Below are 12,461 nucleotides of genomic sequence, written 5' to 3' on the forward strand. Positions count from 1 at the left end.
CCGTCACCTAATATGGAGAAATATCCTGTGTCCAATAACAGCAACACGTTCTGGATTAATCTGAGGAGGTCTTCTCGAGGGGATGAAGGTCAAACAAACATCAGATAAACACAATTTCCCCATGTTTCACTAGAGCACTGACTCTCAACCATTTGTTTTTATTCACTAAACCCAGAATGATGATGTGATGACCACTTCACACACTTCACTGTCCTCGCACATTAATTGGATTCATTAACATTAGATCCAAGCCGAGCAATCAGCAAAGTTACAGCTGGAGTGTTTGCGTATATCTGCGCCTCGCTAATTCATCCCCCGACCTTATTCATAAACATCTTGTTGCCTTTCAGCGACTTTAATCAGGAAAACAATTACATCGGGAGGCAAACGTGCGCGCTCCTCGAGGCGCCTGCTCAGAATGCACGTCAGGGTTTCTTTCTCTTTTTCAAGGACCGACCTATTTCGTGCTGTTAAGCCCTGAGCAGTCTCCTCGATGGAAGCCCGGTGGTTCATCCTGCCAGATATTTTTCTGCGTGATGTTAAAAGCCGAGCACATGAAAAGGTAAATTCTAACACCATCAATAATGCACATTGTTTGTTTGAGAATCTGAAACCACATTCCTGCATAACGCCCAGTGACTCAAAATTGTAATATTCACAAAAAAAGTTTGTGGAGAGACAAAACGCTGTGAGGCATCGAACCTTCTTTTTGAAACGCAACCCTATTTGATACATGTCTGGATTCGGCATTAAAGGATAATCATGTTAAATTATAGAGCAGCGTTTAGGAGGCGAGGCTCAGACCAGGGAGACGGTGTCTTTCTACAGGAACAGGCAGAGCTCCTTCATGGCAACCCGACGCCGCCTCATTAGAACGACTCAGAGAGATCCTCCCGCTGCACACTCCGTTTCAAGCTAATTAAACCGATTCATGAAATCAAACATAAAGAGGACAAAACATTACCACGCTGACAGCTGACATTTGGTAATTGTGAGCTGCTTGTGTGTTACAGAGAACAAGGTTACCTATAAAAAACCTCCAGCTGCTTTCATTACATTTTATAAACTGCTGGCTGGGGCTGCAAAGAAAATTGAAATTGTTTATATGTTCCTATGAATTATTGGGGTTCGGTGTATTTATTATTTATCTTGGGGAAAAGATACTGATCCCCAAATTCCCCTTGACGGTCGTACCGGCAGCATGTGAGTGATGTTTGACATCGACAAAGATGTCAGGAGAGTTTTGTGGTGATAAGAGTCAACGTCGGTGTCAATGTGTTGTAAACATAAACACATGATCTACGTTAGGTCCTGCCTCCGCCCGCTGCAAGGACCCTCACCAGGATCCTCCACAGGGTCTGTCATTGTGTTGGGCATTGTGTAAAAGACAAACCGAGGAGAAGGTTTGGACCCCATTCTCTGGATTCTGCTCATATTCAGGATCATGATTCTAAGTCGGGTTGTCACTTGAAAAGGTTTACGTGCTCTAATGCTCAGTGAACACATCACTTTCCTCAGACTGTCCATTGCTGCAGCTCCTCATTTCAGCCTCTGTCTGAAACACTTGGTTTCAGGTCCCGTCTCTTTAAGGCCCCTCCTCCTGATTAGGTCCAGTCTGCTCTAATTGGCTGGCTGGCCCACTTTGTTGTGATTGGTCAACTGATTCTAGCACGTATAGGAAATGTCAGCCACACTCTAGGTTTACGTTCCATAACCTGTTGTGGGACTGTGTATTATGCAAATGTGGGACATGGGGATGTCACATGACAATTTAGAGAACATTTACTTTCACAAAAAAAACTATATAACACCCTAAAAGAAAGAAAAACTGAAAAATCATAGTATGTCTCTTTTAATGGAAAACCATATATGGGACTAAAGCTAAAGCTCAAATCAACAAATATGACTCAACTTTATACCTTATTGGTTTTCCACAGTGTTCAGTGACTTTTCATAACAACCAGGAAATAATCCAAAATTTGCATCCTTCCTTTTTTTTACTTCCTGAGATATTTCTGGAGCCGTCTCATCAGCGCCCACACCTCCTTCTGATGTTGTTCAGCTGTGAGCGACACCCCACATCACATGTGCGCAATGCATTGTGGGACAATAGTGCCCATCAACAGCCCTCTCAACATTCATCTAGTGTGCACGCTGACATTCATGAGTACACTTAATTTTGTCACTTTTTCAGTGGGAATGTGCGACGTGCTCCAGACCTCGTTGGAATTAGTATGCAGAGTGGGATGGTTGATACGGTGCTAGGTTATTAGAAGAGTGTTCTAGAGTCCGGACTCGGCTACAACACCCCCGCACTTCTAATTGGAGCATCCTCCATATTTAGGAGCCAACAAAAACAGCTGACCTCCGATGAGTCTAAAAACAGTGTGATGATGGAAATAGTTACCTGCATGGAGTTGGCTCGACCGTTGAAGGGCTGCGGCTCGGTGAAGAAGTCCGCGTTGTGGTCGACCCGCCCGTGACCTCCGTACAGCCCCTCATCTGTATCCAGCTTGATTTTGTATCTGAGGAAGACGTTGGGGTTAAGGTGCAAAAAACAAAGCAGTGGGAAACTCGCTTATGGGTTCTAAGACACAAGAAGAAGCACAGAGGGTTTTTATCACGGGAGCTTTTGGTTGTACAGTCGGGGTTTTAGCAGTGCTCCGCTGGTTCAGACTCATTGAAATCCTCACATCCATCAGCATCCGTCTCCTCCTCAGTAGCAGTTCAGAGCTCCGACAGACAAAGAGAACGCTGACGGAAATTTACATAAATACAAAAGAAATTCAGTAATGGCTCAACCATCCTGCCTGCCTGTCTAATTTATCTAATTCACTGCATACATTATGAATTTGATCAAAAACAAAAAGTGATCCAAGTGAGTGACAACAGATATACAGACACAAAGAGAGAATCCACTCCTCCTCCTCCGGGACGAAGTTATATTGTTTTACAACTTGGAGCCAAAGCGGATTAATCAAGCTTCTTTTTTGTCACAGATCAAGAGAAAAGATTCATTAATGTGCAAATCGTATAATTAAGTGCTTCCATGCATCCCGCTTATCCTGTGAGGGTTAGAGACGAGGGGCTGGAGTCGATCCTGGCTGACGTCGGGAGAGAGGCGGTATAAAAACCTGGACAAGTCACCAGTTTACCAGCAACCTGACACAGAAGCACCCCGAACAAACTGGGATTCGAACCGGGAACTGGTTAAAGTTCGTAATGTTTAAGAAAGAGATAAAAACAATCCTGCGATTGATTCTTTCTCACTTGTCTTTGTCTCATCCTTCCACCAAGTTTCAATAAAAATCGATTCTGTACTTTCTGCATAACACTGCTAACCGTCAGATATACAAAAACAAATAGGAATGAAATCATAACTGCCTTGGCAGAGGTTATAAATCACCTTCATAATATTCATTCCTCTTAAATTAGTATTAGTACATCTATGCATTTATGTCTAATACTGACTTATCGAATACCATATCAACTTTGCACATCTGGACACTGTAATCTGTGTTGCTTTCCTATGCAGATGCTGGTTTGTGCTGCATATGGAATATACTTTATTTTTCAGATGATGGTCGTATTTAAAAACTATTGATTAATCCACAGTGATTTAAAGTTGTAAAGTGGTGCATCATGTCAGAGAGGTCTGTGGGATGTTCTCTGCTGCACTGAAGCGGTTAAGACAAAAAATGCAACTCTCTTTGATCATGCAGAGCAAAGATGCACGTACTGTGTGTGTGTGTGCGTGTGTGTGTGTGTGCGTGTGTGTGTGTGTGTGTGTGTGTGTGTGTGTGTGTGTGTGTGTGTGTGTGTGTGTGTGTGTGTGTGTGTGTGTGTGTGTGTGTGTGTGTGTGTGTGTGTGTGTGTAGTAAGGGAAGGCCCCTTGCCATCACTTTCTCTTCATTCTTTTTGCACAATGTCTCCACTGTGCCTCTGAACAAGGATGCTCAGGCACTGAAGAGCTGACTGTTGGCAGCTTCCATAATAAGGTTACCACAGTTTCGTGAAATATGTGCGTTACTGAAGCGGAACCAACGTGAGAAGCCATTGCATTAGAAATAATATGTAAATCGCACCATATGCTCCAGTGGGGGCTTCAGCATATATTCAGCTTTCCTTTTTTTTCAGGCAAAAGTGTGAGATCGAATTGATTACACGATGAAGTGGCCCTTCAGCAGGAGGAAATGGAGAATACTGTCACATGTGATATCTAAATTGTTGGGGGAGACAGCCCCAAAGTCTGACTGAAGAAATTTAATCTTTTTGCAGTTTTCTATGTCAAATGGAAATGTTTAAAAAGACATTTAAAATGAGGGAAAAATCCACTTGGAGCAGTACGTTTATTTTCATCTGAAAAAATATCTCCAGGCAAAGTTTGGCTTTGCTCATGCCAATCAGAAACACTTCAACATGCACTCTGATGTCCGTGTTTAATGTAAATACCCTTAAACATCTCATTAACTCCCGTCTCTGCAGGGACGGCGAGCTGCGAGGAGTGGTACTGTGGCCACCGCCGGGAGAGAGGAGCACACATGCAAACAGCGCCCTAATTGGCCGGCTGAATAATCACCTTTATCTCCCCATGGGCGGCGTTCTGGAGAGCGAGTGTGATCCTCAAACACCGCCTCGCTCTGCCCCGGAGCCGGGAAAATTCCGCTTTTTGCCGGCTGCTTGTTTGCTTTGGTAGTGATGATTAAAAAGAAGTGCCGCTCGGTGCATTGTTTTCCTGCCGAGGAGAAAGATCTCCTCCTTTGCACCTCCTCTCACCGCCATGGAGGGTTATTAACAGAACAAACTCAAACTTATCTATACAGAGGTTTCAAAGCAACCAACCGAAAGATATGCAAATAGAGCTGAGCTCCCGGGCTATACTGCTGAAAACAGAGGATATATGGGATTTCAGGCGGGTTAATAATAACAAAAATACCTTTACAGTAGCTATAGTGCATGGAATAGGAAAATGATGCATGCATAAAAAGGTATTTGTGTGCATCTATGGCACTGAATGCACAGAAATGTCAAGTTTCCCTGCAGCAACACAGAACCAGCGCAAAGTGGGAGCTGGAGGCTTAGAGTGATTACATCTTTGTAAGTGGCCGCGGACGAGCTGCAACAAGAGCTTGCAGTTGCAGGCGTAGAGTATTGTTATCAATACAGCCTTTGTGAATAAAGGGGGGGGGGGGGGCCTTAAAAAAATAAAACACAATCAATTTTGCCCAGCGAGCGGAGGGCAGACCGACGCTCGGTGATTAGAGCCACTGACGACCTGAAAACAATCTGTCTGTGACCGTGAGTGCAGAACAAACCACCGCTCCCTCCAGTTTCTCCACCAGCTTGTCATTTTTCTTCTTCGCTGGCTTTATGAAAGCAATAGCACTCTGGTATGAGTGAAGTCGCCTGTGTGTGTGTGTGTGTGTGTGTGTGTGTGTGTGTGTGTGTGTGTGTCTGAAGACTGAGGCACGGCCTTGTAAGCATTCTAAACACCATGTCGTGCCTTTTCAGAGCCGCTCTCTGCTCAGCCCGGGCAAAAAAACAGTTTCTAAGGAGAAGTGGCAGCAGCTGAAACACAGACACTGGATTCATTTTGTGACCCTGAAAGTGTTTTCATTTAAAAAAAAAAAAAAAGCATGAAAGCTGTTGTACTGAGCAGCCTTGAGCATACATTTGTTTAATTGTTTCATGTCCTACAGGATTTTGAAATCATCATTGTTAACTGACGAGTTCTTGGACAGGCTTGGTAAATGTTCATGCTTTTTCTTGTGAGTTTCACTGTCTCAACCGCAGCCTGAATATAAAGATGGAGGACATGAGACATTGAGAGGCGGTGGTCTAGTGGCAGAAACTTGGACTATGGGCAGAGAAGGTCTCTGGTTCGTCTCTGGTTCGACTCCACGGAGAGACAACAAAAAGACGAACCTGGATTGATCTGTCCAAAATTCCAAGAGTCTCCCTACCCTGTCTAGTGCCCCTGAGCAAGGCACCTTACTCCCCCAACATCTGCTCCCCGAGCGCCGTACGTGGCTGCTCACTGCTCTGTGTGTACTGCACCAGATGGGTCAAAAGCAGAGATTAAATTTCCCTACCTGCATGAGTGTGCCTTTGCATGACTGTGCATGTGTTTGGGACGAATAAATGCATCTTATCTTATCTTATGACAGCCACCCTAAAGTGAAGCCAATGGTCTCAATCGCCCCCTGGTGGCTGACTGCAGTATAGTTCACCTGGATCCTTAGATAAATTATTCCCGTAGAACGTTTCTGTCATTTTGGGCAGTTCTTATTAAACTGATGCTTGTTCAAGTGCATGTTCCTTTCCTATAATTGTGGTTTTACGCGCTTTTTTGTTGCCATAAAAAAGGGGGGGGGAAACATCATGATTGACTGCTGAGACTGACTCTTGATTGGTTGAGTAGATGTATCAATAGGATATCACCACCACGGCTCCACTACATGATCAGTGGCTCTAAATGATGGTGGAAGCTGTGTCCAGGAGGTTTCAGCTCCATATTTGCACATGAAGGAGAAAGTGGAGACATGCCGTCCATCTTCATTTACAGTCATTGGTCTTAACAAAGACAAACCAATCACCAGAATCGTGTTGTCAAACCAGACGACATGAAAACACAATTTGTTCTCCATCTTTAAATGTAACGAGCTCTCAGAGAACATAGAGTCTTTACCGAAGTTTTCAGGTATTTAAGTTCTGGTTTATGCCTGAAAGTCAATCATGATTTCAGGAGTTTTGGGATGTGATTATCATTCAGATTTACCTCTTGATAGTAAAGTCGTGAGTTTTATTAAAATAAGAGACAAGACTCAAATTGCTGTGGCACACTTACGGATGTCAAAGCGCTGTTATCATAATTTAAGCTCCAAATAAAGTGGCAGATGATTTGGATAAACTGTCTGAACATCTGACTGCTCGTGTTTCCTGTGAAACCAATAACCTCGGGCATTACTTTGTTGTGAATGGCATCATGATGGAGAGAAACTGTGGTCAGAGCTGCACAAATAACACACAAGCTATAATATAATGGTATCTTCCCATTAATACCTGAACTGAAGCAGCTCATCAATTTGTCTGCAGCAATAGAACACGACAAAATCCCAGCTTAAGCATCTGGAGTTAAAACCTAATGGGATGCCACGCAGAGAAAAGTAACACAACTCTGTTGTCGTCATCCATCTTGATGCAGCTCACCTGCGATGACTGATTCTGGATAATATCCGAGTAAATTATTGTCGCTTCTGCGTGTTTGACTCTGAATTCTTGTTAGTGTGTCTCAAGCTCCCGTGGTTGAATTACTCCAAATGGCATTCGAGGAACGGCGCAGAGAGAGAGAGAGAGAGAGAGAGTGTGAGTGAGTGAGTGAGTGAGTGAGTGAGTGAGTGAGTGAGAGAGAGAGAGAGAGAGAGCGAGAGAGAGAGAGAGTGAGAGAGAGAGAGAGAGAGAGAGGGAGAGAGAGAGAGAAGAATGATGACCTGACACAATCTCAACCGCCTATTGGCACAGTGTAAATCAAAGACCAATCTGGCCTGACAGGTACAGCTTTCATGACAGGATCCTACTGGGATTTCAAATAGTCTAACCAGCCAGATAAAGCCCACTGCCGGCAGAACGCATCCACCACGAGTCGGAGGGAGAATAATAAAAAAAACAAAAACCTGTGAGTGTTTGAGTGGCTGTCGAAAAGCTGACTTTGACTGCGTTTTTAATGGCCGATGTTTTTCCGTGGAAGGTGCTTCACTCCGCTCGCTCTCCTCTTCCTCGTGCATTTAGAAGAAGACAATGAAAAGCGATGAAATAGCTTGTATAAAAAAAAAGAAGAAGACAAACAGTCACTGAGCATCCGACTGAGGACTGGCACTGTGGGATGACGTCCACATCGCTGTTGAGTTACGTCAGCAGACTTTCAGCTTTACAATTTGGCCCCAGACGCTAAAACCACCACAACACCTCCACAGCGTCGACTGTGGATTTTTTCTTCCCAGTGACGTTGACAGCTTATTGTTTTTCTTGTATAATTGAGCGACCTATTGAGAAGTCATGCAGAACAAGTGGGGGGTTCTATAAAACAATGCTGCAACCCTGATGCTTCCACCTTCAAAGATAAAAGAACCTGAAAATCCATCAGGGCCAACATGCAGTCGTCCAATCTGCGTCACAGAGCAGCTGAAGGTAACTTAATGGTGGTTTTCTTTGCTGGACAGGAACACCCTCTGATAAAACACAGAACTCTTCACGTTGCCAAAGAGGATAAAACCAGCATTGGATCCATTTTCGGTGATGCACAGCATGGCCGGCTCCATCCAGCCATTGTTTCCAGATGGAGCGGTGGTGTGGGGGCACCTCCGTGACATCGGTGACCCTCACACAGGTAAGAAAGTTTAAGTATATGACAGCTGAGTGTAATGAAAAAGCACTTTTGGACTCATTGAGCTTGTCTTGTTTACCTCCTCTGCCTCTGAGTGGCACTTTCATCTGTCTTCTTCCCTAATTGGATCCTGTGCACACATTCCCATCGGAGGATCGGCATCTCCTCATGCACACGGCGCATTTACCTTCCTCACACACACACACACACACACACACACACACACACACACACACACACACACACACACACACACACACACACACACACACACACACACACACACACACACACACACACACACACACACACACACACACACACACACATACACACATACACACATACACACATACACGCAGAGCACATTTGCCTTTATGTGTTTACTGCTTCTCTGTATAATGACAGCCAGAGCTTTGCCCTCGCATTTATTTGCATTTCCTCTCAACCCACCCACTGTCTGAGGCCTCCTCTCAAAACATCAAAAGAAGCACCAGGAGGAAAAGATGTGGTTCCATCTAAATGAAAATAAACCCTCAAAAATGGTGTTACAGACACTGTGCAGCGAGGCCATTAGCGCTGTGCCCGAGACTCACCCCCGTCAAGGCAGAGCGGAGAGCACGAGGCAGAATACACAATAATTGCACATCAGACAGGCTGACAATTAACACATGATCCAGAAAGATTAGAGGTTAATTCTGTTTTTTCTTTTAATCTTCAAATACACTTGATTAAAGTCTCACTGTTGGTATTTAAAACGTGTTTTGTGGATGTAAAAAAACAGAAAGAGATTAGAAATGTTCTTGTATTGTTTTTCTTTTTCTGATAATCATGGTATTTTGTGACATTTGCCCCATAATGACATGAAAAAAAAGACAAATTATTCAATATAATGATATCAGGCTGATTTTTCATTTAGCTCCAAATAGAACTGCAGCTCGAGTGAATTTCAAAGTTTCCCAACAGGAACAACATTCAAATTCTATTACAACTACAACAAAGCGTCAACTTATCCATCTTAATGAAACAAAGCAAATCGAGGAACAACTGCTGTTTAACGGCCTCATTGTCAGACGATCCAATCACCATCATTTGAGACTGAGTCGCTCATGTGTGGTGGTTTGAGCCGCCGGCTTCCAGAGGAAACGAAACAAACGCTGCGTCTCGACTCGCCGCCGCATTATTCAAGTCACAGACGAGGAAACCACGCGGCTGTGAATCCCGTTCCGGTGGGGAAACCGTTAGAGCCCCCAAAAGAGAATGATGTCCGTTATAATAAATACAAATCTGTCAGATTCTCTGTCCCCCTTCACATCCCTGATCATTAAGCCTGGTGTAATCACAACTGTGGGACTCATTAAATTCCTCGGCGCTGCTCGCTGGGAAGACAGACAGCCGCTGCAGCTAAAGGGAGCACTTTCTGAATCACTGCCTCCTGCTATTATTTCTCGGGAACCGGCATAACAACACCACGATAAACAACGGACTTCTATTCCCTCCCAGCAGCCAGTGCTGGGATTATATCACAGAAGTGTTAGCCTCGGACAGAACGCTGCCATTAAAAGTTTGGGTCTTTACATGTCGCATTTACTTCAAACTCGTCTGGCACCGTGTTTAGATCGGAGATTCACTTCTCAACTCCGGGGGGGAAGGAGGTGATTTTTATTTATTTCCTTCCATGCGCTGACAAATTTAACGGCAGACTCATTTAGAACCACGTCCAGCCTTCAGCCTTCAGCCTCCTATCAACAGTTACTAGTGAGGCGGAGAGGTGGGGCTGCCTGGTGACAGAAACCTACAGTACAGTCACTGAGCCAGTTTCAAATGTAGCTGGTCGTCACAGGCTGGAGATCAGCTACTCGCTCACGTTGATGGAACGAGAGTGAGACCTGTCGGACTCGGTGTTCTATAAGAAAAACTTCATGAACTCCAATAGCACTCGGTGGAGCGCACACGTCTGCCATGGCCCAACAGTCGCCTTAAATTCAATCAAGCTGAAATCAAATTTCACACAGTCGCAGATATCAGTTCCCTAAACGTGCCTGAATCTTTTCCATTCAGGTCCATGAAGTATTCTCTGAGAGATCAGTGGATATGTAAAAAAAAACGAGTGTGGTAAAGAAAGTGAAAAACATCCTGGGTACACACCTGAACACAACATCCTTCCACCAAGTTCTGTGGAAATGTGTCCAGTAGATTTCTTGTAACCCTGGTGAAGGCGCTGATAATACTCTGACACGTAAACAGTAATTAAGTGCAATCAACACACACAGTGGTCATATAAACACACAATCAATGCGGGAAAAAGACAACGGCAACAAACCCACAACCAGCTGGTGTGTATGGCTCCAACAGAAAAGTCTGATAACCTTCCACATTTTAATTGTTGTCAATGAATCCAATGGAAAATCAAAAAAAACATTAGTATATTTAAACTAGTGCCAAGTAGCACTAGCTAACCTGCCAGGGCCGGCAGATGAAAACTAGCTTATATGGCTAAATCTGGCACATTTACATTTTGGACTCAAGTATGCATGTTAATCAATGTGCACTGTTCTATGAATGGTCATATAATGTTAGTGGTGCTAGACAAAAGTTTTATATGTTTTCTTTAGCTGGTACTAAATAGGTGTTGTGTTGTCAGTGAGGCACAAAGACACGGCCTGATTGTCGATGTCTTCCCAAATAAATGAGATAAAAAAAGAAAACCCATGTTTGGATTTCTATCTCCTCTCTGTCCCCTTCTTACGAGACGTCTCACACAATCCTCAGTTAGTGCTGCAGTCAAGCTCCAGAAGAGATTAATCATGTTATTGTATCAGAAGAAGTAACTAACAAAGGCATCACTGCTCCGAGGGGGAAAGCGAGTGTGCAGCCCGGCGTGACAGAGGGAAGATCTTCAAACAGAAGCAGGCGCCCGACATGACAGATGAAGGCTCAAAAAGGATACTTCCCTGGAACGTCCACAGCCACCCTGTATCCCTGGAAGCTCGTGCTGGGGTGGAAGTTGAAGATAAAGAGCACGTTCGCCCTGTCAAACACTATGACCTTGTCCCCCTCATGCTGGGCGCTCACGAAGGCCTGGAAGGGGGGGTGGGGGGGAGAAGAGAGGGAGGAGAGAAGAGAGGAGCTAATAAACGACTTCTTCATGAATAGTCATTACCTTTCTCGTCTTGGATTAAGAGAGTTATAATGGGGCACATTATATCAGTGGCCGACACATTTCCAAATAGACCGGAGTAACATTCCCGCTGCATCAATTTTCAGGTGGCACTCATCAGCGGGAGGCGGCGGCCCCCGGGGGGGGGGGGGCGCGCTGTCAGCTCGAGTCAGGCGGCACGTGATAAAGTCGCCCGCTCTCCCGCCGAGCCGGCTACTGTTAACGTGTCATTAGCGGAGATCATCAATGTCACCCAACCCCCCCCCCCCACTATTTTTAGCGCCTTGTTCCCCAAGCCAATTTCTGGGCAGCGTATATTCACGGCTGAGCGAGGAGATAAGCTTCCCTGCAGCCCGTCCGTCAGCCAGGACGGAGGTGAAGGAGGAACGGGATGACAGTCTGGAGTTTGGTTTCTACAGAAGAAAGTCTTTAGATTTGTAGCGATGCCAAAGCTCCTCTGGCTGACGGCGACGGTTTGAGCAAACGGAAAAACAAAAAATAACCTGCATTCATTAGGTTTGATCCTAACAAGCATGTACAGTAAGTACAGATGTGGGCGGTGAGGAAGAACAAATACTTTGGTACTGTTCTTAAGTACATGTTTCAGGCATCTGTACTTTGTTTTCTACACTTTCTACTCCTAATATATATATATATATATATAAAAAAGGCCTGTTACCTTTGTTTTAATGCATTTGAGGGGAATTCATATATTAAAAATACCATATTAATATAATATTTAATTCACTGAACACACTCTTCATGCTCAATTTTGTTTTCTTACTTTAACCTCAGTTTTTAGTGTATTGCTTTGTATATTATTTGAAGTAATTTCAAGTGGTTTAAGGTACATATTCTTCCAAGTACACTATATTAATGTGACCTTGCACAGGTACAGGAGGTAGAAATGACCTTCAG

General features: G+C 44.3%; 1 protein-coding gene across 1 annotated transcript in view; it reads right to left on the reverse strand.

Annotated features, from left to right (window-relative positions):
- gbe1b (glucan (1,4-alpha-), branching enzyme 1b) overlaps nucleotides 1-12,461 on the reverse strand; it is a 79,222-nt gene that overhangs the window by 7,594 nt on the left and 59,167 nt on the right. Inside the window, exons 14-15 of the mRNA XM_053422650.1 lie at nucleotides 11,334-11,464; nucleotides 2,408-2,525 (exon numbers count right to left, since the gene is read on the reverse strand). Of these exons, the coding sequence (XP_053278625.1) occupies nucleotides 2,408-2,525; nucleotides 11,334-11,464 (249 nt within the window). The remainder of the gene's footprint in view (nucleotides 1-2,407; nucleotides 2,526-11,333; nucleotides 11,465-12,461) is intronic.

This window comes from Pleuronectes platessa, chromosome 5 (genome assembly GCF_947347685.1).
Source record: "Pleuronectes platessa chromosome 5, fPlePla1.1, whole genome shotgun sequence".
Lineage (NCBI taxonomy): Eukaryota > Metazoa > Chordata > Actinopteri > Pleuronectiformes > Pleuronectidae > Pleuronectes > Pleuronectes platessa.